At 41.5% G+C, this 26,324-nt stretch overlaps 1 protein-coding gene across 4 annotated transcripts in view; it reads left to right on the forward strand.

Annotated features, from left to right (window-relative positions):
• LOC139750881 (gem-associated protein 8-like) overlaps window positions 1–25,935 on the forward strand; it is a 68,673-nt gene extending 42,738 nt beyond the window's left edge. For all 4 annotated transcript variants that reach the window (XM_071665746.1, XM_071665748.1, XM_071665749.1 and 1 more), the window contains exon 4: window positions 25,478–25,935. In XM_071665746.1, the coding sequence (XP_071521847.1) occupies window positions 25,478–25,645 (168 nt within the window). In that variant the 3' untranslated portion in view covers window positions 25,646–25,935. The remainder of the gene's footprint in view (window positions 1–25,477) is intronic.
• The last annotated feature ends 389 nt before the right edge of the window (window positions 25,936–26,324 follow it).

Consider the following 26,324-nt stretch of genomic DNA (forward strand, 5'->3'; position numbering starts at 1 on the left):
CGCAACCATACAACATTGTTGGAACCACTATTCCTTCAAACATACCCATTTTTGCTTTCCGAGATAATGTTCTCGACTTCCACACATTCTTCAAGGCTCCCAGAATTTTCGCCCCCTCCCCCACCCTATGGTCCAATTCTGCTTCCATGGTTCCATCCGCTGCCAGATCCACTCCCAGATATCTAAAACACTTCACTTCCTCCAGTTTTTCTCCATTCAAACTCACCTCCCAATTTACTTGACCCTCAACCCTACTGTACCTAATGACCTTGCTCTTATTCACATTTACTCTTAACTTTCTTCTTCCACACACTTTACCAAACTCCGTCACCAGCTTCTGCAGTTTCTCACATGAATCAGCCACCAGCGCTGTATCATCAGCGAACAACAACTGACTCACTTCCCAAGCTCTCTCATCCCCAACAGAAGAATGTATGTGAGAAATACTTAGAAAAGCAAATGGATTTGTATGTAGCATTTATGGATCTGGAGAAGGCATATGATAGAGTTGATAGAGATGCTCTGTGGAAGGTATTAAGAACATATGGTGTGGGAGGCAAGTTGTTAGAAGCAGTGAAAAGTTTTTATCGAGGATGTAAGGCATGTGTACGTGTAGGAAGAGAGGAAAGTGATTGGTTCTCAGTGAATGTAGGTTTGCGGCAGGGGTGTGTGATGTCTCCATGGTTGTTTAATTTGTTTATGGATGGGGTTGTTAGGGAGGTAAATGCAAGAGTCTTGGAAAGAGGGGCAAGTATGAAGTCTGTTGGGGATGAGAGAGCTTATTTATTTTATTTATTTTGCTTTGTCGTCTCCCACGTTAGTGAGGTAGCACAAGGAAACAGACGAAAGAATGGCCCAACCCGCCCACTTACACATGTATATACATACACGTCCACACACGCAAATATACATATCTATACATCTCAATGTACACATATATATACATACACAGACATATACATATATACACATGTACATAATTCATACTGTCTGCCTTTATTTGTTCCCATCCCCACCTCGCCATACATGTAATAACAACCCCCTCCCCCCTCATGTGTGCGAGGTAGCGCTAGAAAAAGACACAAAAGGCCCCATTCGTTCACACTCAGTCTCTAGCTGTCATGTAATAATGCACCGAAAACACAGCTCCCTTTCCACATCCGGGCCCCACAGAACTTTCCATGGTTTACCCCAGACGCTTCACATGCCCTGGTTCAATCCATTGACAGCACGTCGACCCCAGTATACCACATCTTTCCAATTCACTCTATTCCTTGCACGCCTTTCACCGTCCTGCATGTTCAGGCCCCGATCACTCAAAATCTTTTTCACTCCATCTTTCCACCTCCAATTTGGTCTCCCACTTCTCCTCGTTCCCTCCACCTCTGACACATATATCCTCTTGGTCAATCTTTCCTCCCTCATTCTCTCCATGTGACCAAACCATTTCAAACACCCTCTTTTGCTCTCTCAACCACACTTTTTATTTCCACACATCTCTCTTACCCTTACATTACTTACTCGATCAAACCACCTCACACCACATATTGTCCTCAAACATCTCATTTCCAGCACATCCACCCTCCTGCGCACAACTCTATCCATAGCCCATGCCTCGCAACCATACAACATTGTTGGAACCACTATTCGTTCAAACATACCCATTTTTGCTTTCCGAGATAATGTTTTCGACTTCCAAACATTCTTCAAGGCTCCCAGAATTTTCGCCCCCTCCCCCACCCTATGATTCACTTCCGCTTCCATGGTTCCATCTGCTGCCAGATCCACTCCCAGATATCTAAAACACTTTACTTCCTCCAGTTTTTCTCCATTCAAACTTACCTCCCAATTGACATGACCCTCAACCCTACTGTACCTAATAACCTTGCTCTTATTCACATTTACTCATAACTTTCTTCTTTCACACACTTTACTGTTAGAAGCAGTGAAAAGTTTTTATCGAGGATGTAAGGCATGTGTACGTGTAGGAAGAGAGGAAAGTGATTGGTTCTCAGTGAATGTAGGTTTGCGGCAGGGATGTGTGATGTCTCCATGGTTGTTTAATTTGTTTATGGATGGGGTTGTTAGGGAGGTAAATGCAAGAGTTTTGGAAAGAGGGGCAAGTATGAAGTCTGTTGGGGATGAGAGAGCTTGGGAAGTGAGTCAGTTGTTGTTCGCTGATGATACAGCGCTGGTGGCTGATTCATGTGAGAAACTGCAGAAGTGGTGACTGAGTTTGGTAGAGTGTGTGAAAGAAGAAAGTTAAGAGTAAATGTGAATAAGAGCAAGGTAATTAGGTACAGTAGGGTTGAGGGTAAAGTTAATTGGGAGGTAAGTTTGAATGGAGAAAAACTGGAGGAAGTAAAGTGTTTTAGATATTTGGGAGTAGATCTGGCAGCGGATGGAACCATGGAAGCGGAAGTAGATCATAGGGTGGGGGAGGGGGCGAAAATCCTGGGAGCTTTGAAGAATGTGTGGAAGTTGAGAACATTTTCTCGGAAAGCAAAAATGGGTATGTTTGAAGGAATAGTGGTTCCAACAATGTTGTATGGTTGCGAGGCGTGGGCTATGGATAGAGTTGTGCGCAGGAGGATGGATGTGCTGGAAATGAGATGTTTGAGGACAATGTGTGGTGTGAGGTGGTTTGATCGAGTAAGTAACGTAAGGGAAAGAGAGATGTGTGGAAATAAAAAGAGTGTGGTTGAGAGAGCAGAAGAGGGTGTTTTGAAATGGTTTGGGCACATGGAGAGAATGAGTGAGGAAAGATTGACCAAGAGGATATATGTGTCGGAGGTGGAGGGAACGAGGAGAAGTGGGAGACCAAAGTGGAGGTGGAGAGATGGAGTGAAAAAGATTTTGTGTGATCGGGGCCTGAACATGCAGGAAGGTGAAAGGAGGGCAAGGAATAGAGTGAATTGGATCGATGTGGTATACCGGGGTTGATGTGCTGTCAGTGGATTGAATCAGGGCATGTGAAGCGTATGGGGTGAACCATGGAAAGCTGTGTAGGTATGTATATTTGCGTGTGTGGACGTATGTATATACATGTGTATTGGGGGTGGGTTGGGCCATTTCTTTCGTCTGTTTCCTTGCGCTACCTCGCAAACGCGGGAGACCAACAAAGCAAAAAAAAAATATATATATATATATATGTCTCCATGGTTGTTTAATTTGTTTATGGATGGGGTTGTTAGGGAGGTAAATGCAAGAGTTTTGGAAAGAGGGGCAAGTATGAAGTCTGTTGGGGATGAGAGAGCTTGGGAAGTGAGTCAGTTGTTGTTCACTGATGATACAGCGCTGGTGGCTGATTCATGTGAGAAACTGCAGAAGCTGGTGACTGAGTTTGGTAAAGTGTGTGGAAGAAGAAAGTTAAGAGTAAATGTGAATAAGAGCAAGGTTATTAGGTACAGTAGGGTTGAGGGTCAAGTCAATTGGGAGGTGAGTTTGAATGGAGAAAAACTGGAGGAAGTGAAGTGTTTTAGATATCTAGGAGTGGATCTGGCAGCGGATGGAACCATGGAAGCGGAAGTGGATCATAGGGTGGGGGAGGGGGCGAAAATTCTGGGGGCCTTGAAGAATGTGTGGAAGTTGAGAACATTATCTCGGAAAGCAAAAATGGGTATGTTTGAAGGAATAGTGGTTCCAACAATGTTGTATGGTTGCGAGGCGTGGGCTATGGATAGAGTTGTGCGCAGGAGGATGGATGTGCTGGAAATGAGATGTTTGACGACAATTTGTGGTGTGAGGTGGTTTGATCGAGTGAGTAACATAAGGGTAAGAGAGATGTGTGGAAATAAAAAGAGCGTGGTTGAGAGAGCAGAAGAGGGTGTTTTGAAGTGGTTTGGGCACATGGAGAGGATGAGTGAGGAAGGATTGACCAAGAGGATATATGTGTCGGAGGTGGAGGGAACGAGGAGAAGAGGGAGACCAAATTGGAGGTGGAAAGATGGAGTGAAAAAGATTTTGTGTGATCGGGGCCTGAACATGCAGGAGGGTGAAAGGAGGGCAAGGAATAGAGTGAATTGGATCGATGTGGTATACCAGGGTTGACGTGCTGTCAGTGGATTGAATCAAGGCATGTGAAGCGTCTGGGGTAAACCATGGAAAGCTGTGTAGGTATGTATATTTGCGTGTGTGGACATATGTATATACATGTGTATGGGGGGGGGTTGGGCCATTTCTTTCGTCTGTTTCCTTGCGCTACCTCGCAAACGCGGGAGACAGCGACAAAGTATAATAAATAATAAAAATGATAATATATATATATATATCCCTGGGGATAGGGGAGAAAGAATACTTCCCACGTATTCCCTGCGTGTCGTAGAAGGCGACTAAAAGGGAAGGGAGCGGGGGGCTGGAAATCCTCCCCTCTCGTTTTTTTTTTTTTTTTTTTTTTTTTTTTTTTCCCAAAAGAAGGAACAGAGAAGAGGGCCAGGTGAGGATATTCCCTCAAAGGCCCAGTCCTCTGTTCTTAACGCTACCTCGCTATCGCGGGTAATAGCGAATAGTATGAAAAAAAAAAAAAAAAAAAAAAATATATTGGGGAAGAGCAGTGTGGTTTCAGAAGTGGTAGAGGATGTGTGGACCAGGTGTATGCTTTGAAGAATGTATGCGAGAAATACTTAGAAAAACAAATGGATTTGTATGTAGCATTTATGGATCTGGAGAAGGCATATGATAGAGTTGATAGAGATGCTCTGTGGAAGGTTTTAAGAATATATGGTGTGGGAGGCAAGTTGTTAGAAGCAGTGAAAAGTTTTTATCGAGGATGTAAGGCATGTGTACGTGTAGGAAGAGAGGAAAGTGATTGGTTCTCAGTGAATGTAGGTTTGTGGCAGGGGTGTGTGATGTCATAATGGTTGTTTAATTTGTTTATTGATGGGGTTGTTAGGGAGATGAATGCAAGAGTTTTGGAAAGAGGGGCAGGTATGCAGTCTGTTGTGGATGAGAGAGCTTAGGAAGTGAGTCAGTTGTTGTTTGCTGATGATACAGCGCTGGTGGCTGATTCATGTAAGAAACTGCAGAAGCTGGTGAGTTTGGTAAAGTGTGTTAAAGAAGAAAGTTAAGAGTAAATGTGAATAAAAGCAAGGTTATTAGGTACAGTAGGGTTGAGGGTCATGTCAATTGGGAGGTAAGTTTGAATGGAGAAAAACTGGAGGAAGTAAAGTGTTTTAGATATCTGGGAGTGGATCTGGCAGCGGATGGAACCATGGAAGCGGAAGTGAATCATAGGGTGGGGGAGGGGGCGAAAATTCTGGGAGCCTTGAAGAATGTTTGGAAGTCGAGAACATTATCTCGGAAAGCAAAAATGGGTAGGTTTGAAGGAATAGTGGTTCCAACAATGTTGTATGGTTGCGAGGCGTGGGCTATGGATAGAGTTGTGCGCAGGAGGGTGGATGTGCTGGAAATGAGATGTTTGAGGACAATATGTGGTGTGAGGTGGTTTGATCGAGTAAGTAATGTAAGGGTAAGAGAGATGTGTGGAAATAAAAAGAGTGTGGTTGAGAGAGCAAAAGAGGGTGTTTTGAAATGGTTTGGTCACATGGAGAGAATGAGTGAGGAAAGATTGACCAAGAGGATATATGTGTCAGAGGTGGAGGGAACGAGGAGAAGTGGGAGACCAAATTGGAGGTGGAAAGATGGAGTGAAAAAGATTTTGAGTGATCGGGCCCTGAACATGCAGGAGGGTGAAAGGCGTGCAAGGAATAGAGTGAATTGGAACGATGTGGTATACCGGGGTCGACGTGCTGTCAATGGATTGAACCAGGGCATGTGAAGCGTCTGGGGTAAACCATGGAAAGTTCTGTGGGGCCTGGATGTGGAAAGGGAGCTGTGTTTTCGGTGCATTATTACATGACAGCTAGAGACTGAGTGTGAACGAATGGGGCCTTTGGTGTCTTTTCCTAGCGCTAGCTCGCACACATGAGGAGGGAGGGGGTTGTTATTACATGTGTGGCGAGGTGGCAATGGGAACAAATAAAGGCAGACAGTATGAATTATGTACATGTGTATATATGTATATGTCTGTGTGTGTATATATATGTGTACTTTGAGATGTATAGGTATGTATATTTGCGTGTGTGGATGTGTATGTATATACATGTGTATGTGGGCGGGTTGGGCCATTCTTTCGTCTGTTTCCTTGCGCTACCTCGCTAACGCGGGAGACAGCGACAAAGCAAAATAAGTAAAATAAATAAATATATATATATATATCCTCCTCAAAGGCTCAGAGTGGGGTGCCTAAATGTGTGTGGATGTAACCAAGATGTGAAGACCCTTACTGGAAAAACAATCACTCTTGAAGTAGAACCTTCAGACACAATTGAAAATGTGAAGGAAAATAGTGAAATTGGAGAAAAATGTAGCTTAGACATTGAAGCCTATTGATACAGTGGTTAAATTGATGAGAACTGCTATTGACGTTTGTGTAAATAAATTATACATTTCCTTTTTTCCATAGCCAGAGGTTGAACCATTATGTGACATTCATTTTTTTCATTCATTTCAAGCTAGAAGTTTCAGTTTTCTAAATTGTTTCTTACATTTTTCATATGTATATATATGTATGTGTGTGTGTGTGTATATGTGCGTATGTATGTGTATGTGTATGTGTATATGTATATATAAATATGTATATTATCCCTGGGGATAGGGGTGAAAGAATACTTCCCACGTATTCCTCGCGTGTCGTAAAAAGCGACTAGAGGGGACGGGAGCGGGGGGCCAGAAATCCTCCCCTCCTTGTATTAACTTTCTAAAATGGGAAACAGAAGAAGGAGTTGCGCGGGGAGTGCTCATCCTCCTCGAAGGCTCAGAGTGGGGTGCCTAAATGTGTGTGGATGTAACCAAGATGTGAAAAAAGGAGAGATAGGTAGTATGTTTGAGGAAAGGAACCTGGATGTTTTGGCTCTGAGTGAAACGAAGCTCAAGGGTAAAGGGGAAGAGTGGTTTGGGAATGTCTGGGGAGTAAAGTCAGGGGTTAGTGAGAGGACAAGAGCAAGGGAAGGAGTAGCAATACTCCTGAAACAGGAGTTGTGGGAGTATGTGATAGAGTGTAAGAAAGTAAATTCTCGATTAATATGGGTAAAACTGAAAGTTGATGGAGAGAGGTGGGTGATTATTGGTGCTTATGCACCTGGGCATGAGAAGAAAGATCAAGAGAGGCAAGTGTTTTGGGAGCAGCTGAATGAGTGTGTTCGTGGTTTTGATGCACGAGACCGGGTTATAGTGATGGGTGATTTGAATGCAAAGGTGGGTAATGTGGCAGTTGAGGGAATAATTGGTATACATGGGGTGTTCAGTGTTGTAAATGGAAATGGTGAAGAGCTTGTAGATTTATGTGCTGAAAAAGGACTGATGATTGGGAATACCTGGTTTAAAAAGCGAGATATACATAAGTATACTTATGTATGTAGGAGAGATGGCCAGAGAGCGTTATTGGATTACGTGTTAATTGACAGGCGTGCGAAAGAGAGACTTTTGGATGTTAATGTGCTGAGAGGTGCAATTGGAGGGATGTCTGATCATTATCTTGTGGAGGCTAAGGTGAAGATTTGTATGGGTTTTCAGAAAAGAAGAGTGAATGTTGGGATGAAGAGGGTGGTGAGAGTAAGTGAGCTTGAGAAGGAGACCTGTGTGAGGAAGTACCAGGAGAGACTGAGTACAGAATGGAAAAAGGTGAGAACAATGGAAGTAAGGGGAGTGGGGGAGGAATGGGATGTATTTAGGGAATCAGTGATGGATTGCGCAAAAGATGCTTGTGGCATGAGAAGAGTGGGAGGTGGGTTGATTAGAAAGGGTAGTGAGTGGTGGGATGAAGAAGTAAGAGTAATAGTGAAAGAGAAGAGAGAGGCATTTGGACGATTTTTGCAGGGAAAAAATGCAATTGAGTGGGAGATGTATAAAAGAAAGAGACAGGAGGTCAAGAGAAAGGTGCAAGAGGTGAAAAAAAGGGCAAATGAGAGTTGGGGTGAGAGAGTATCATTAAATTTTAGGGAGAATAAAAAGATGTTCTGGAAGGAGGTAAATAAAGTGCGTAAGACAAGGGAGCAAATGGGAACTTCAGTGAAGGGCGCAAATGGGGAGGTGATAACAAGTAGTGGTGATGTGAGAAGGAGATGGAGTGAGTATTTCGAAGGTTTGTTGAATGTGTTTGATGATAGAGTGGCAGATATAGGGTGTTTTGGTCGAGGTGGTGTGCAAAGTGAGAGGGTTAGGGAAAATGATTTGGTAAACAGAGAAGAGGTAGTGAAAGCTTTGCGGAAGATGAAAGCCGACAAGGCAGCAGGTTTGGATGGTATTGCAGTGGAATTTATTAAAAAAGGGGGAGACTGTATTGTTGACTGGTTGGTAAGGTTATTTAATGTAAGTATGACTCATGGTGAGGTGCCTGAGGATTGGCGGAATGCGTGCATAGTGCCATTGTACAAAGGCAAAGGGGATAAGAGTGAGTGTTTAAATTACAGAGGTATAAGTTTGTTGAGTATTCCTGGTAAATTATATGGGAGGGTATTGATTGAGAGGGTGAAGGCATGTACAGAGCATCAGATTGGGGAAGAGCAGTGTGGTTTCAGAAGTGGTAGAGGATGTGTGGATCAGGTGTTTGCTTTGAAGAATGTATGTGAGAAATACTTAGAAAAGCAAATGGATTTGTATGTATCATTTATGGATCTGGAGAAGGCATATGATAGAGTTGATGGAGATGCTCTGTGGAAGGTATTAAGAATATATGGTGTGGGAGGAAAGTTGTTAGAAGCAGTGAAAAGTTTTTATCGAGGATGTAAGGCATGCGTACGTGTAAGAAGAGAGGAAAGTGATTGGTTCTCAGTGAATGTAGGTTTGCGGCAGGGGTGTGTGATGTCTCCATGGTTGTTTAATTTGTTTATGGATGGGGTTGTTAGGGAGGTAAATGCAAGAGTTTTGGAAAGAGGGGCAAGTATGAAGTCTGTTGGGGATGAGAGAGCTTGGGAAGTGAGTCAGTTGTTGTTTGCTGATGACACAGCGCTGGTGGCTGATTCATGTGAGAAACTGCAGAAGCTGGTGACTGAGTTTGGTAAAGTGTGTGGAAGAAGAAAGTTAAGAGTAAATGTGAATAAGAGCAAGGTTATTAGGTACAGTAGGGTTGAGGGTCAAGTCATTTGGGAGGTGAGTTTGAATGGAGAAAAACTGGAGGAAGTGAAGTGTTTTAGATATCTGGGAGTGGATCTGGCAGCGGATGGAACCATGGAAGCGGAAGTGGATCATAGGGTGGGGGAGGGGGCGAAAATTCTGGGGGCCTTGAAGAATGTGTGGAAGTCGAGAACATTATCTCGGAAAGCAAAAATGGGTATGTTTGAAGGAATAGTGGTTCCAACAATGTTGTATGGTTGCGAGGCATGGGCTATGGATAGAGTTGTGCGCAGGAGGATGGATGTGCTGGAAATGAGATGTTTGAGGACAATGTGTGGTGTGAGGTGGTTTGATCGAGTAAGTAACGTAAGGGTAAGAGAGATGTGCGGAAATAAAAAGAGCGTGGTTGAGAGAGCAGAAGAGGGTGTTTTGAAGTGGTTTGGGCACATGGAGAGGATGAGTGAGGAAAGATTGACCAAGAGGATATATGTGTCGGAGGTGGAGGGAACAAGGAGAAGAGGGAGACCAAATTGGAGGTGGAAAGATGGAGTGAAAAAGATTTTGTGTGATCGGGGCCTGAACATGCAGGAGGGTGAAAGGAGGGCAAGGAATAGAGTGAATTGGAGCGATGTGGTATACCGGGGCTGACGTGCTGTCAGTGGATTGAATCAAGGCATGTGAAGCGTCTGGGGTAAACCATGGAAAGCTGTGTAGGTATGTATATTTGCGTGTGTGGACGTATGTATATACATGTGTATGGGGGGGGGGGTTGGGCCATTTCTTTCGTCTGTTTCCTTGCGCTACCTCGCAAACGCGGGAGACAGCGACAAAGTATAAAAAAAAAAATATATATATATATATATATATATATATATATATATATATATATATATATATATATATATATATATATATATTTTTTTTTTTTTTCTTTCATACTATTCGCCATTTCCCGCATTAGCGAGGTAGCGTTGAGAACAGAGGACTGGGCCCTTGAGGGAATATCCTCACCTGGGCCCCTTCTCTGTTCCCTCTTTTGGAAAATTAAAAAAAAAAAAGTGAGAGGGGAGGATTTCCAGCCCCCGCTCCCTCCCCTTTTAGTCGCCTTCTACGACACGCAGGGAATACGAGGGAAGTATTCTTTCTCCCCTATCCCCAGGGATAATATATATATATATATATATATATATATATATATATATATATATATATATATACATATATATATGTATATATATATATATATATATATATATATATATATATATATATATATATATATATATATATATTATCCCTGGGGATAGGGGATTAAGAATACTTCCCACGTATTCCCTGCGTGTCGTAGAAGGCGACTAAAAGGGGAGGGAGCGGGGGGTCTGGAAATCCTGCCCTCTCGTTTTTTTTTAATTTTCCAAAAGAAGGAACAGAGGGGGGGGCCAGGTGAGGATATTTCACAAAGGCCCAGTCCTCTGTTCTTAACACTACCACGCTAACGCGGGAAATGGCGAATAGTTTAAAAGAAAAGAACAGAGGACTGGCCCTTTGAGGGAATATCCTCACCTGGACCTCTTCTCTGTTCCTTCTTTTGGAAAATTAAAAAAAAAAAAAAAAAAAAAAAAACCGAGAGGGGAGGATTTCCAGCCCCCCGCTCCCTTCCCTTTTAGTCGCCTTCTACGACACGCAGTCTAAAAAAAAAAAAAAAAAAAAAAAAAAAAAAAAAAAAAAAAAAAAATATTTTTTTGCTTTGTCGCTGTCTCCCGCGTTTGCTACCTCACTAATGCGGGAGACAGCAACAAAGTATAATAAAAAAGATGTTTTGGAAGGAGGTTGATAAAGTGAGTAAGACAAGAGAACAAATGGAAACTTTGATGAAGGGGGCTAAAGGAGAGGTAATAACAAGTTGGGGTGAAGTGAGAAGGAAATGGAGTGATTATTTTGAAGTTTTGTTGAATGTATTTGATGATAGAGTGGCGGATAAAGGGTGTTTTGGTCGAGGTGGTGTGCTAAGTGTGAGGGCCAGGAAGAATGGTTTGGTAAACATAGAAGAGGTAGTGAAAGCCGGCAAGGTGGCAGGTTTGGATTGTATTGCAGTGGAAAATTTTAAAAAAGGTGGTGACTGTGTTGTTGATTGGTTGGTAAGGATATTCATTGTATGTATGGTTCCTGGTGAAGTGCCTGAGGATTGGTGGAATACATGCATAGTGCCATTGTACAAAGGCAAAGGGGATAAAGGAGAGTGTTCAAATTACAGAGGTATAAGTTTGTTGAATATTCCTGGGAAATTATATGGGAGAGTATTGATTGAAAGGATAAAAGAATGTACAGAGCATCAGATTGGGGAAGAGCAGTGTGGTTTCAGAAGTGGTAGAGGATGTGTGGATCAGATGTTTGCTTTGAAAAATCTATGTGAGAATACTTCGAAAAACAGATGGATTTGTATGTAGCATTTATGGATCTGGAGAATGCATATGCTAGTGTTGATAGAGATGCTTTGTGGAGGGTATTAAGAGTATATTGTGTGGAAGGTAAGTTGCTAGAAGCACTGAAAAGTTTTTACCAAGGATGTAAGGCATATGTACAAGTAGGAAGAGAGGAAAGTGATTGGTTCCCAGTGAATGTCGGTTTGTGTCAGGGGTGTGTGTTGTCTCCATGGTTGTTTAATTTGTTTATGGATGGGGTGATTAGGGGTGAATGTAAGAGTTTTGGAGAGAGAAGCAAGTATGCAGTCTGTTGTGGATGAGAGGTCTTGGGAATTGAATCAATAGTTGTTCGCTGATGATACAATGCTGGTGGCTGATTCAGGTGAGAAACTGCAGAAGTTAGTGGCTGAGTTTGGTAAAGTGTTTGAAAGAAGAAAGCTAAGAGTAAATGTGAATAAGAGCAAGATTATTGAGAGACAAGTTAGTTGGGAGGTAAGTTTGAATGGAGAAAAACTGGAGGAAGTGAAGTGTTTTAGATATCTAGGAGTGGATTTAGCAGTGGATGGAACCATGGCAAGCAAAAGTGAGTCACATTGTGGGGAGGGGGCAAAGGTTTAGGGAGAGTTGAAGAATGTGTGGAAGGCAAGAACGCTATCTCAGAGAGCAAAAATGGGTATGTTATATGGCTGCGAGGTGTGGGCTATATATAGGGATTGTGTGGAGGAGGATGGATGTGCTAGAAATGAAATGTTTGGGGACAGTGTAAGGTGTGAGGTGGTTTGATCAAGTAAGTAATGGAAGGGTAAGAGAGATGTGTGGTAATAAAAAGAGTGTGGTTGAAAGAGCAGAAGAGGGTGTGTTGAAATGGTTTGGTCACGTGGAGAGAATGAGTGAGGAAAGATTCACAAAGAGGATATATGTGTCAGAGGTGGAGGGAACGAGGAGAAGCAGGAGACCAAATTGGAGGTGAAGGGATGGAGTGAAATAGATTTTGAGCGATTGGGGCCTGAACATACAGGAGGGTGAAAGGCGTGCAAGGAATAGAGTGAATTGGAATGATGTGGTATACTGGGATGGACATGCTCTCAGTGGATTGAACCAGGTCATGTGAAGCATCTTGGGTAAACCATGGAAATCTTTGTGGGGTCTGAATGTGGAAAGGGAGCTGTGGTTTCAGTGCATTACACATGACTGCTAGATACTGAGTGTGAATGAATGTGGCCTTTTTTGTCTTTTCCTTGCTCTACCTTGCGGTGTGTGTGTGTGTGTGTGTGTGTGTGTTTGCTGTTTCATGTGTGGCGGGGTCACGACAGGAATAGATGAAGGCAGCAAGTCAGTGTATGTATGTATTGGGAGGTAAGTTTGAATGAAGAAAAAATGGAGGAAGTGAAGTGTTTTAGATATCTGGGAGTGGACGTAGCATTGGATGGAACGATGGAAGCGGAAGCGAGTCACAGGGTGGGGGAGGGAGCGAAGGTTCTGGGAGCATTGAAGAATGTGTGGAAGGTGAGAATATTTTCTCAAAGAGCAAAAGTGGATTTGTTTGAAGGAATAGTGATTCCAACAATGTTATATTGTTGCTAGGCATGGGCTGTAGATAGGGTTGTGTGGAGGAGGATTGATGTGTTGGAAATGAAATGTTTGAGGACAGTATGTTCTGTGAGGTGGTTTGAACAAGTAAGTAATGAAAGGGTAAGAGAGATGTGTGGTAATAATATGAGTGTGGTTGAGAGAACAGAAGAGGGTGTGTTGAAATGGTTTGGACACATGGAGAGAATGAGTAAGGAAAGATTGACGTAGAGGATATATGTGTCAGAGATGGAGGGAAGGAGAAATGGGAGACGAAATTGGAGGTGGAAGGATGGAGTGAAAAAGATTTTGTGTGATCGGGGCCTGAAGATACAGGAGGGTGAAAGGCGTGCAAGAAATAGAGTGAATTGGAACGATGTGGTATACTGGGGTGGACGTGCTGTCATTGGATTGAACCAGGGCATGTGAAGCATTTGGGGTAAACCATGGAAAAGTCTGTGGGGCCTGGATGTGGAAAGGGAGCTGTGGTTTCAGTGCATTGCACATGACAGCTAGAGACTGAGTGTGAACGAATGTGGCCTTTTTTTGTCTGTTCCTGGTGCTGCCTCACTGGAAGGGGGGAGGGATGCTATTTTGTTTGTGGCGGGGTGTTTATGGAAATGGATGAAGGCAGCAAGTATGGATATGTACATGTGTATATATGTGTATGACTGTGTAGGTATATGTATGTATATGTTGAAATGTATATGTATGTATATGTGCGTGTGTGTGGGCGTTTATGTTTATGCATGTGTATGTGGGTGGGTTTGGCCATTCCTTGTCTCTTTCCTTGCGCTACCTCGCTGATGTGGGAGATGGCCGTCAAGTATGATATATGTATATGTATGTACCTGTTGTAATGTGTAGGTATGTATGTGTGTGTGTGGGCATTTATGTATATTCTAGTGTATGTGGATGGGTTGTTTCTGTGCGCTACCTCGCTAACACGGAGATGGCTATGAAGTATGATGATATGATACTTCTGATATTAAACAAAAAATGAAAAATCATTGCAAAAGCTAATTGAATATTTTGCTAAATAACCCAAACATTTTTGTGGTCAATTTCATACATCACAAACCACTGTTAATGACAAAATGGGACATCTTCAATTCCTTAGTTCTGGAGGAGTGCAAGAATTTCTCCTCTAATATGCAAAAATATGTGGTTTCAGCTATCTGTTTCTTTCACTCATTCTTTATTCATCATTACAGTCATTACAATCACATTAAGGAAATTATTTTTTTGAACCACATGATAAATGTTGCTGGTACAAGTAAAGAATCAATAGAAAATATAGGCCACTGAAACCACATTTATTGCATGTCAGAGTAGATCTTGCCATTCTTCAGTACTGAGGAATTATCATTAACAGTAGTTAGACTTTATGATACTGAACCATCACATTCATCCATGTAAGTTACATGGTTGTACTAATTTTAATCCAAGTGATCATTTCATAGATTATGTAACATCATGTGTTTTAGGAATGGCATTTTTCTTTAAGTAGCAAACTTAAACATATATAAAAAATGTTGAAGATATTTTACCAAACTTTTTTTTAAAAAGATTTTAATTCATACCTTTGAAGACAAAATATTTCATATATATGCATCTTCCACATCTTCTAATCTCTATACATTTTATTTTTATAGGCCATCTAGTCAAGAAAGTGAATTTATTCAGTTTGTTGTATTATGAAGACAAAACTTTTGAGACACATTATGTTGAAGCAAAAAGTTATGAAATGAAATGCACAAAATAGAATACATGGTATATTATGATAACAAATAAGGTAAATAATTAATGCCTCCTCCATCCATTTTTGACAGAAACTTCATGTATCCTTTAGGGCACTTATACAGCATGATTATAAACCATTTGTTGTTTCGTCTTATTGAGCTCCCACTCTGCCCTTGCATGGTTCAGCCATTGCCATGAGGTTTTTTCCACTGCTGACTATATATGCCCAAATATTTTCAGTAGGGTTGAGGTTTCAACCCTTGCTGGGCCACAGAAGAGAGTCAGTATCCCCTTATCTTGAAACCACTGCCCCACAACCCTGGTAGGATGCTCAGGCCAGTTGTCCTGCATGAAGATATTTCATTCTGGGTATTGGAGAGCATAGGCAAAAATGGAGGGAAGCATGACCCTTTCCAGTATTTTCAGATACTAGTCAGCATTAAATTTTCCCTCAGTTTCAGCCAATTCACCCACACCATACCAATACATCTAACCCCACATGTTGCAGGTGGCATGGCCACCCCTTGCCTCCTTGTAAATTTTATCACTCGTGTTTTGTTCAAGGAATTTAATGTACATATTGAATTGAATGGGAAGAGAAAGCTGATGATACTTGTGCAACATTAATGATACTTTGTTAAGATGTCACATAGTGAACCTTGTCATGAGGGGTCAAGCAGAAGGTCATTTCACCGGGCCCTGCTTGATGACCTCAGAAGTCCATTTCTTTGTCCATTTGCTCTCATACATATGTTAGACAGGCCTCACTGTCATTCTGACAGCCATTCTTTTATTGTTGGCATTCTGGGAGGTATTCCAGCAGAATGACCTTTTCACAGTCCTCTAATGCTTGCTTTATCAGTCCATCTTTTTTTTTTTTTTTTTTTTTTTTTGCCGCTGTCTCCCGCGTTTGCGAGGTAGCGCAAGGAAACAGACGAAAGAAGTGGCCCAACCCACCCCCATACACATGTATATACATACGTCCACACACGCAAATATACATACCTACACAGCTTTCCATGGTTTACCCCAGACGCTTCACATGCCTTGATTCAATCCACTGACAGCACGTCAACCCCGGTATACCACATCGCTCCAATTCACTCTATTCCTTGCCCTCCTTTCACCCTCCTGCATGTTCAGGCCCTGATCACACAAAATCTTTTTCACTCCATCTTTCCACCTCCAATTTGGTCTCCCTCTTCTCCTTGTTCCCTCCACCTCCGACACATATATTCTCTTGGTCAATCTTTCCTCACTCATTCTCTCCATGTGCCCGAACCATTTCAAAACACCCTCTTCTGCTCTCTCAACCACGCTCTTTTTATTTCCACACATCTCTCTTACCCTTACGTTACTTACTCGATCAAACCACCTCACACCACACATTGTCCTCAAACATCTCATTTCCAGCACATCCATCCTCCTGCGCACAACTCTATCCATAGCCCACGCCTCGCAACCATACAACGTTGTTGGAACCACTGTTCCTTCAAACATACCCATTTTTGCTTTCCGAGATAATGTTCTCGACTTCTACACATTCTTCAAGGCTCCCAGAATTTTCGCCCCCTCCCCCACCCTATGATCCATCTTACTCCACAATAATTTTCACTGGAGGGTCTGATCTGGCCTTATCTTGAAAGTCACCTCACTCATCCTATCTCATAAACCATTTATATACAATCTCCCATGTTATGCAGTCCAGTTTTAGTCCCCAAACTAAAAAAAAAAAAAGAAAAAAGTAGAGCAAGTACAAAGACGCGACAACAGTGATTCCATCCCTTAGAAATCTGGCATGTGAAGAGAGGCTAAAACGATTAGATCTCTTTTCCCATAAAGAATGTAGTTTTCATGGCAACTTAATCCAAGTGTTCGAAATTCTGAACAAGTTCAATAAAGTAAATCATGAACATCTTTATGAAATATAAGAAAATACAGTTACCAGGACGAATGGGATAAAACTCAAAGCTAAAAGATGTATTACAGACACGGGAAAAAGCTTTTCCTGTAGGTGTCTTGAGCACTGGAATAAGTTACCATCAGATGTAGTGAATGCTAAGGTTATAAATACCTTCGAAAGTCATTTAAATGAATATTTTATTAATTCAGGTATACTCTTGAGAAAAATGCCAGAAATAAACTGTATAAATGACAGCAGTAACAGGGACAATAGAAGGCCAATATGCAGCAGCAGGGAGTTGGTAACAGCTTAAAAAACTGCTGAGCAGAATTACATTTTCTTTTCAAGTTGAATTTTTTTCTTCTTAACCAGACAACCCAGTTGTAGACAAATCAGGCCTCCTGTTGTCTGTCTTTCTCATGTAAAGTCAGTAGGTGAATTTCTTTTGGAAAAAGGCCACTCTGCTTCATCCCAGCTGTCTTCCATGCTGGACAATTTTGGCTTGGCACAGATTCATAGTGTAGGGCATGCAGGCATTGTGTGTTCCATTATCTGGATTAACAGCCTCGTTAACACCTTGGTCAGATGTCACTTATGCAAGCACTGGTATGTGAGTCTGATTTTTAATATTCGTATCTGATTTTTCAGTATTCATGTCATTTTAACCTCTGTCATGAATGAGCACTTCTTTTAAAGTGTTTTATTTGTAATTTCTTCATGGTACATCATACATAAGCAGTTCAAGATAAGATTATCTTTTTCATTATTAAAATGCATTCAAAGTAAGTTAGAATTGGATGGCTTAAAGGATCAGTCCTTCAAAGGGATGAAAATAGATATGCCTATAATCAAGCCATTTTGTGAAAATAATAGTTTCATTGAAATGACAGTGCGACTTATTGTGTACTTGTAATGATTATAATGGAAAATGGATCAGTTATTTACTTTTGGTAGAAACATTTTGGCAGGAGCATTAGATAGAGGTAGTAGGTAGGAACATTAGGCAGAAGCATTATGTAGAAGTCAGTAAGAACATTAGGTTGGAGCCTTTGCAAAACACTGTGTCAGAGTTGTGCCCTGCCTGTAGCCTGTTAAGGGTGAGGCACTAAAGGCTAAGAACTGGCACTGGAGTTCACTAATGGAGTCTCTTTTGCTGTGGCCACCCCCTGGAGGGAGTTCCAGTTGGGAACAAGTGTCAGAGATATAGATAGATGGATAGTAGGTATGGTGATGCTGGTTTAGGATAGTATAAGTGTGAGGATCTCAGTGTAGGTGTTGCATTAGTGTGAGAATTTCAGTGAAATAGTGATATCAGCATGAAGATGATGGTGTAGCAATGCCATAAGTGTGATGATGATGATGTTGCTGAACTGGACATGTGAAAAAAAAATGTGGTTTCAGTTGTGTCCTTTCGCTGAATCTTTATTTATTACTGTTACTTATATACTGTGGTTCATGTTTTATTTTTCCCTCTGTTAAGTAGGTTCCATGACAGGTCAGGTGTCTGATGTATGATGATGACAAGCTCGAATACATTTTTGTTTATTTGTAATATATTCCTTTAGCTTTTGCTTTCATTTGTGAATTTCAGTATGATATATGAAATATGATTTAATGAATTGTATATCCATCCATTTGTTTTTAACTGATAGAGTGGCAGATATAGGGTGTTTTGGTCGAGGTGGTGTGCAAAGTGCGAGGGTTAGGGAAAATGAGTGGGTAAACAGAGAAGAGGTAGTAAAAGCTTTGCGGAAGATGAAAGCCGGCAAGGCAGCAGGTTTGGATGGTATTGCAGTGGAATTTATTAAAAAAGGGGTGACTGTATTGTTGACTGGTTGGTAAGGTTATTTAATGTATGTATGACTCATGGTGAGGTGCCTGAGGATTGGCGGAATGCGTGCATAGTGCCATTGTACAAAGGCAAAGGGGATAAGAGTGAGTGCTCAAAGTACAGAGGTATAAGTTTGTTGAGTATTCCTGGCAAATTATATGGGAGGGTATTGATTGAGAGGGTGAAGGCATGTACAGAGCATCAGATTGGGGAAGAGCAGTGTGGTTTCAGAAGTGGTAGAGGATGTGTGGATCAGGTGTTTGCTTTGAAGAATGTATGTGAGAAATACTTAGAAAAGCAGATGGATTTGTATGTAGCATTTATGGATCTGGAGAAGGCATATGATAGAGTTGATAGAGATGTTCTGTGGAAGGTATTAAGAATATATGGTGTGGGAGGCAAGTTGTTAGAAGCAGTGAAAAGTTTTTATCGAGGATGTAAGGCATGTGTACGTGTAGGAAGAGAGGAAAGTGATTGGTTCTCAGTGAATGTAGGTTTGCGGCAGGGGTGTGTGATGTCTCCATGGTTGTTTAATTTGTTTATGGATGGGGTTGTTAGGGAGGTGAATGCAAGAGTTTTGGAAAGAGGGGCAAGTATGAAGTCTGTTGGGGATGAGAGAGCTTGGGAAGTGAGTCAGTTGTTGTTCGCTGATGATACAGCGCTGGTGGCTGATTCATGTGAGAAACTGCAGAAGCTGGTGACTGAGTTTGGTAAAGTGTGTGAAAGAAGAAAGTTAAGAGTAAATGTGAATAAGAGCAAGGTTATTAGGTTCAGTAGGGTTGAGGGTCAATTCAATTGGGAGGTGAGTTTGAATGGAGAAAAACTGGAGGAAGTGAAGTGTTTTAGATATCTGGGAGTGGATCTGGCAGCGGATGGAACCATGGAAGCGGAAGTGGATCATAGGGTGGGGGAGGGGGCGAAAATTCTGGGAGCCTTGAAGAATGTGTGGAAGTCGAGAACATTATCTCGGAAAGCAAAAATGGGTATGTTTGAAGGAATAGTGGTTCCAACAATGTTGTATGGTTGCAAGGCGTGGACTATGGATAGAGTTGTGCGCAGGAGGATGGATGTGCTGGAGATGAGATGTTTGAGGACAATGTGTGGTGTGAGGTGGTTTGATCGAGTAAGTAACGTAAGGGTAAGAGAGATGTGTGGAAATAAAAAGAGCGTGGTTGAGAGAGCAGAAGAGGGTGTTTTGAAATGGTTTGGTCACCTGGAGAGAATGAGTGAGGAAAGATTGACCAAGAGGATATATGTGTCGGAGGTGGAGGGAACGAGGAGAAGAGGGTGACCAAATTGGAGGTGGAAAGATGGAGTGAAAAAGATTTTGTGTGATCGGGGCCTGAACATGCAGGAGGGTGAAAGGAGGGCAAAGAATAGAGTGAATTGGAGCGATGTGGTATACCGGGGTTGACGTGCTGTCAGTGGATTGAATCAAGGCATGTGTATGGGGGTGGGTTGGGCCATTTCTTTCGTCTGTTTCCTTGCGCTACCTCGCAAACGCGGGAGACAGCGACAAAAAAAAAAAAAAAAAAAAAAGCCACATAAAGAAGCATTCTTGGTCAGCCAACCACACATCCTTACAAGTGAAAGCATGCTGTTCTCTTCGTTCGTTCATTAAAAAATACTGCATACTATGTTTTTACTATATTTGAGTTGCCAGGTATTGCAACAATCCACTAGAGACTGTCAAGAAATTTATATTTGCAATTTTACTTCTTTATTACAGCAGGGAGGAGGGATAATGTTTGATTTCTTCATCTATTTATTTTTATTATTTATTTATTTATTTTGCTTTGTCGCTGTCTCCCGCGTTTGCGAGGTGGCGCAAGGAAACAGACGAAAGAAATGGCCCAACCCACCCCCATACACATGTATATACACACATGTCCACACACGCAAATATACATGCCTATACATCTCAATGTACACATATATATTACACACACAGACACATACATATATACCCATGCACACAATTCACACTGTCTGCCTTTATTCATTCCCATCACCACCTTGCCACACATGGAATACCATCCCCCTCCCCCCTCATGTGTGCGGGGTAGCGCTAGGAAAAGACAACAAAGGCCTCATTCGTTCACACTCAGTCCCTAGCTGTCATGTAATAATGCCCAAAACCACAGCTCCCTTTCCACATCCAGGCCCCACACAGCTTTCCATGGTTTACCCCAGACGCTTCACATGCCCTGATTCAATCCACTGACAGCCCGTCAACCCCGGTATACCACATAGATCCAATTCACTCTATTCCTTGCCCGCCTTTCACCCTCCTGCATGTTCAGGCCCCGATCACTCAAAATCTTTTTCACTCCATCTTTCCACCTCCGATTTGGTCTCCCACTTCTCCTCGTTCCCTCCACCTCCGACACATATATCCTCTTGGTCAATCTTTCCTCACTCATTCTCTCCATGTGACCAAACCATTTCAAAACACCCTCTTCTGCTCTCTCAACCACGCTCTTTTTATTTCCACACATCTCTCTTACCCTTACATTACTTACTCGATCAAACCACCTCACACCACACATTGTCCTCAAACATCTCATTTCCAGCACATCCACCCTCCTGCGCACAACTCTATCCATAGCCCACGCCTTGCAACCATACAACATTATTGGAACCACTATTCCTTCAAACATACCCATTTTTGCTTTCCGAGATAATGTTCTCGACTTCCACACATTCTTCAAGGCTCCCAGGATTTTTGCCCCCTCCCCCACCCTATGATTCACTTCCGCTTCCATGGTTCCATCCGCTGCCAGATCCACTCCCAGATATCTAAAACACTTTACTTTCTCCAGTTTTTCTCCATTCATACTTACCTCCCAACTGACTTGACCCTCAATCCTACTGTACCTAATAACCTTGCTCTTATTCCCATTTAGTCTCAGCTTTCTTCTTTCACACACTACCAGACTCAGTTACCAGCTTCTGCACTTTCTCACCCGAATCAGCCACCAGTGCTGTATCTTCAGCGAACAACAACTGACTCACTTTCCAAGCTCTCTCATCCACAACAGACTGCATACTTGCCCCTCTTTCCAAAATTCATGCATTCACCTCCCTAACAACCCCATCCATAAACAATTTAAACAACCATGGAGACATCACGCACCCCTGCCACTAACCAACAATCACTGATAAGCAATCACTTTCCTCTCTTCCTACTCGTACTTATGCCATACATCCTCGATAAAAACTTTTCACTGCTTCTAACAATTTGCCTCCCACACCATATATTCTTAATACCTTCCACAGGACATCTCTATCAACTGTATCATATGCCTTCTCCAGATACATAAATGCTCCATACAAATCCATTTGCTTTTCTAAGCATTTCTCACATACATTCTTCAAAGCAAACACCTGATCCACACATCCTCTACCACTTTTGAAACCACACTGCTCTTCCCCAATCTGATGCTCTGTACATGCCTTCACCCTCTCAATCAATACCCTCCCATATAATTTCCCAGGAATACTCTACAAACTTATACCTCTGTAATTTGAGCACTTACTTTTATCCCCTTTGCCTTTGTACTATGGCAGTGTGCAAGCATTCCGCCAATCCTCAGGCACCTCACCATGAGTCATAACATACATTAAATAACCTTACCAACTGTCAACAATACAGTCACCCCCTTTTTTAATAAATTCCTCTGCAATACCATCCAAACCCGCTGCCTTGCCAGCTTTTATCTTCCGCAAAGCTTTACACCTCTTCTCTGTTTACCAAATCATTCTCCACTTTGCACACCACCTTGATCAAAACACCCTATATCTGCCACTTTATCATCAAACACATTCAACAAACCTTCAAAATACTCACTCCATCTCCTCACATCACCACTACTTGTTATCACCTCCTCATTAGCCCCCTTCAGTGATGTTCCCATTTGTTCCCTTGTCTTACACACTTTATTTACCTCCTTCCAAAATATCTTTTTATTATCTCTAAAATTTCCTCATATGCAACAATAATTTAATTTTTTCAAATTCCTCTTCTAAGGTAGCCCTCTTAATTTCATGCAGTATTTTCATTTTGCTTCTGGTTATTTATGTATATCTTCATCCACTCGTCTCATTCATGTACATTTTTGTTAATCTCACCATTCAAATTCACTCTTCAGATACTCATTCTGTGTGTTTTATAGAACTGGTAGACACTTCATCCACATTTCTCATTTGTTAAATCCATCCACCCCACTTTCACTTCTCAAGAAATTTATTTCAACTTCTTGCACTGCTCCAGCCATTTATATAGTTGATGTAGACTGCTTCACTTCAGATGAACTTTGCTATAACTAATGATACCCATTACCTGTTACCATTCTTTGAATCACATGCAGTTTGTTGGCCTTTCTTAATTTTAATATAGTTTTCATTACTTGAGTGTATATGAAATTATTGTCCATATATGTAAGCTTCTTTGATCTCATATCTTTAGTCCTTCCTGCTTGTTTTCATATGCATTCATTATTTTAGTCTTTTTCCACACATTTAGAAATTTTATATCTCATTGCTTGTATATTTTTTGGGTGGGTTTTACTTGTTCTTCATCACTTGTAAATTGCAAGCTGGTAATTATTCTAATGTTTTCTGCACCCAAATTCCACACATTGCTTTTATTGGTAGCTATTACCCCCTTCACCACATACACTGAACAATAGTAATAGTATAATGTCTCCTTGTCTTCCTCTTGTACTCTGCCTTTCACTTTAGACTGCATCATCACTTAGTTACTGTAACAGCTGACATTTGCATAATTGTGCTTCTTTCCAGGAGAAACTGTCTGTATCTCTGGAAGTTTTCCCACACCACAATATTAGGCTTATAATAACATAGAAGAAAGGTCTTTTCAGTTCAAAACCTTTCTTCTCATTTGTTATTACAAGCCTACTCATGGTCATTAACTGATGCTTATACTGTGTTCTTCATTTAGCAAAAAGAATTATGTGAATTATGTGTCATGAAGTGTTTAGTAAGAGAAAATTTCTGTTTGTGGATTGTGGATTGAATTCCGGCAACTCACATGTGTATAAGACAGAGAAAAGAGCAACCTGGACCATGGAGGGGAACATGACACTTTTATCACTACTTCCAACACCCAGGCAGTAATATCTCCCTCACTTGTGCCTGCCTACCACATACTATCTGTAAATTATTATACAACTCAGGGACATTTTTACGGGGCTCCAGGAAGATTAGGGAAATGATGGGCAATTATGGAGTAAGATGTTTCTCATCGAGATTGTACTCCCTTCTGTCGGTTGAGTGATAGAACTTTACTGAAGGTAACTTCTATTTAAGTTAAGAGTAAATGTGAATAAGAGCAAGGTTATTAGGTACAGTAGGGTTGAGGGTCAAGTCAATTGGGAGGTGAGTTTGAATGGAGAAAAACTGGAGGAAATGAAGTGTTTTAGATATCTGGGAGTGGATCTGGCAGCGGATGGAACCATGGAAGCGGAAGTGGATCATAGGGTGGGGGAGGGGGCGAAAATTCTAGGGGCCTTGAAGAATGTGTGGAAGTTGAGAACATTATCTCAGAAAGCAAAAATGGGTATGTTTGAAGGAATAGTGGTTCCAACAATGTTGTATGGTTGCGAGGCGTGGGCTATGGATAGAGTTGTGCGCAGGAGGATGGATGTGCTGGAAATGAGATGTTTGAGGACAATGTGTGGTGTGAGGTGGTTTGATCGAGTGAGTAACGTAAGGGTAAGAGAGATGTGTGGAAATAAAAAGAGCGTGGTTGAGAGAGCAGAAGAGGGTGTTTTGAAGTGGTTTGGGCACATGGAGAGGATGAGTGAGGAAAGATTGACCAAGAGGATATATGTGTTGGAGGTGGAGGGAGCAAGAAGAAGAGGGAGACCAAATTGGAGGTGGAAAGATGGAGTGAAAAAGATTTTGTGTGATCGGGGCCTGAACATGCAGGAGGGTGAAAGGAGGGCAAGGAATAGAGTGAATTGGAGCGATATGGTATACCGGGGTTGACGTGCTGTCAGTGGATTGAATCAAGGCATGTGAGGCGTCTGGGGTAAACCATGGAAAGCTGTGTAGGTATGTATATTTGCGTGTGTGGACGTGTGTATATACATGTGTATGGGGGGGGGTTGGGCCATTTCTTTCGTCTGTTTCCTTGCGCTACCTCGCAAACGCGGGAGACAGCGACAAAGTATAAGAAAAAAAAAAAAAAAAACTAACACATGGTGTAATCACTTGCAGGTAAGTCCATTTTGAAAATACCATCAAAAGTATCCCTGTGAATGAGCTGCAGTCTCAGTATCCAACATACTGGCTTATGTAGTTTCCTTCCTGTATTCCTATTCTTTCCAAATTCCAAAGACTGTTTCTTGTTCATTTTCCCTCTACCATATCTCTGTGTCTCCTCCTCATTTTTGGCTTCTCTCTTCTTCCTCCTTCCATCTCCTTCGTATTCATTCTTTTCATAAGTCTTCCTGGATTCCTTCATTCAGGATGGCCAGACCTTTTCAGCTCTTCATTCTTTACTTCTATTTTTCATATCCCATTTTGACCTCTGTTTCTCATACTGTGCTGTCTTCTTATTCTGCATCCCAGTCATAGGGATGTTATTGCCTCACCTTGCACCCTGTTCATTTTTATTGTAATCTCATTTTTCACTCATTCATTAGGGTAAACTGAACTATAGCTAGTATATTTTCTCCAAACTGGGCTTAGCAGGGACTTCTCTTAGCAGTTAAACAAGTAATTTCCATCAGGTGTTATTTGTCATTCGTAGTAAAGTAATTGATTTGTAGTAGTCACTTCATACCTGGTGAATAAAAGGCATCAGTTGGTAAAAAGATTTATTAACCTGGACTATTTAACTACACTTTTTTATTATATTTTTACTTTCAGGAGCATCCAGACACCATCCGAAGTCGTGAAATGCAGCATTTATATGGAACTTCATCTCCACAAATACATGCCATGGAAACAGCCATTCAGCTGTCTTTTGACCGTATTTGTACATTGTATCAACCTCAATACTGGCCTAATATACCCATAAATGTCATGTTCAACTAGAAATTGTAAAGAACACTTTTACATATTTAAGTTGTAAAAAAATAATTTAACCTTACATTTTCAAAGGTATTCATATAACAATTAAAGGATCACATCAGAAGTATATTCCATCTGCTACTATCACTCTAATACTGTGTAGAACTTTTGTATTTGTGCCAGCACAACATGCTGAAAAGTGCAGGAGTAATTAGTGAGTGTCAAGTGAGTTATGCTTTAAATATGTTACCAACACCAAAAAAAGTGATTGCTGATTATTATTTCTTTATGTAATAAATTGTTGTGTATTTTAATCGGTGATTCATTGATGATTTTTTCAAGACAGCAAAATTATCAAAGTTTGTAAAATTATCATTTACATCAGTCAGTGTTGTTAAAGTGAAGTGGTTGCTGGCCCCAATACTTCCACTTGTGCTAAAAGCATCTTCAGCCTCATCTTGGTCAGCTTTCATTACTGGAAAAGTCAATGCCCATAGATTCATTTTCCAAATGATCCAAAGACAGATCTATCTATCCATTGTATCTATATCTCTGAAACTTGTTCCCTTTGGGAACTCCATCAAGGGGGTGGGCATGGCAAAAGTCTCCATAGCTGTACTCCAGTACTGCTTCTTAGCCTTTAGTGCTTCACTTTTAGAAGGCCACTGGTAGGGGCAACTCTAGCATAATGTTTTCAGAGGTT

The sequence above is a fragment of the Panulirus ornatus genome, chromosome 10, assembly GCF_036320965.1.
Source record: "Panulirus ornatus isolate Po-2019 chromosome 10, ASM3632096v1, whole genome shotgun sequence".
Lineage (NCBI taxonomy): Eukaryota > Metazoa > Arthropoda > Malacostraca > Decapoda > Palinuridae > Panulirus > Panulirus ornatus.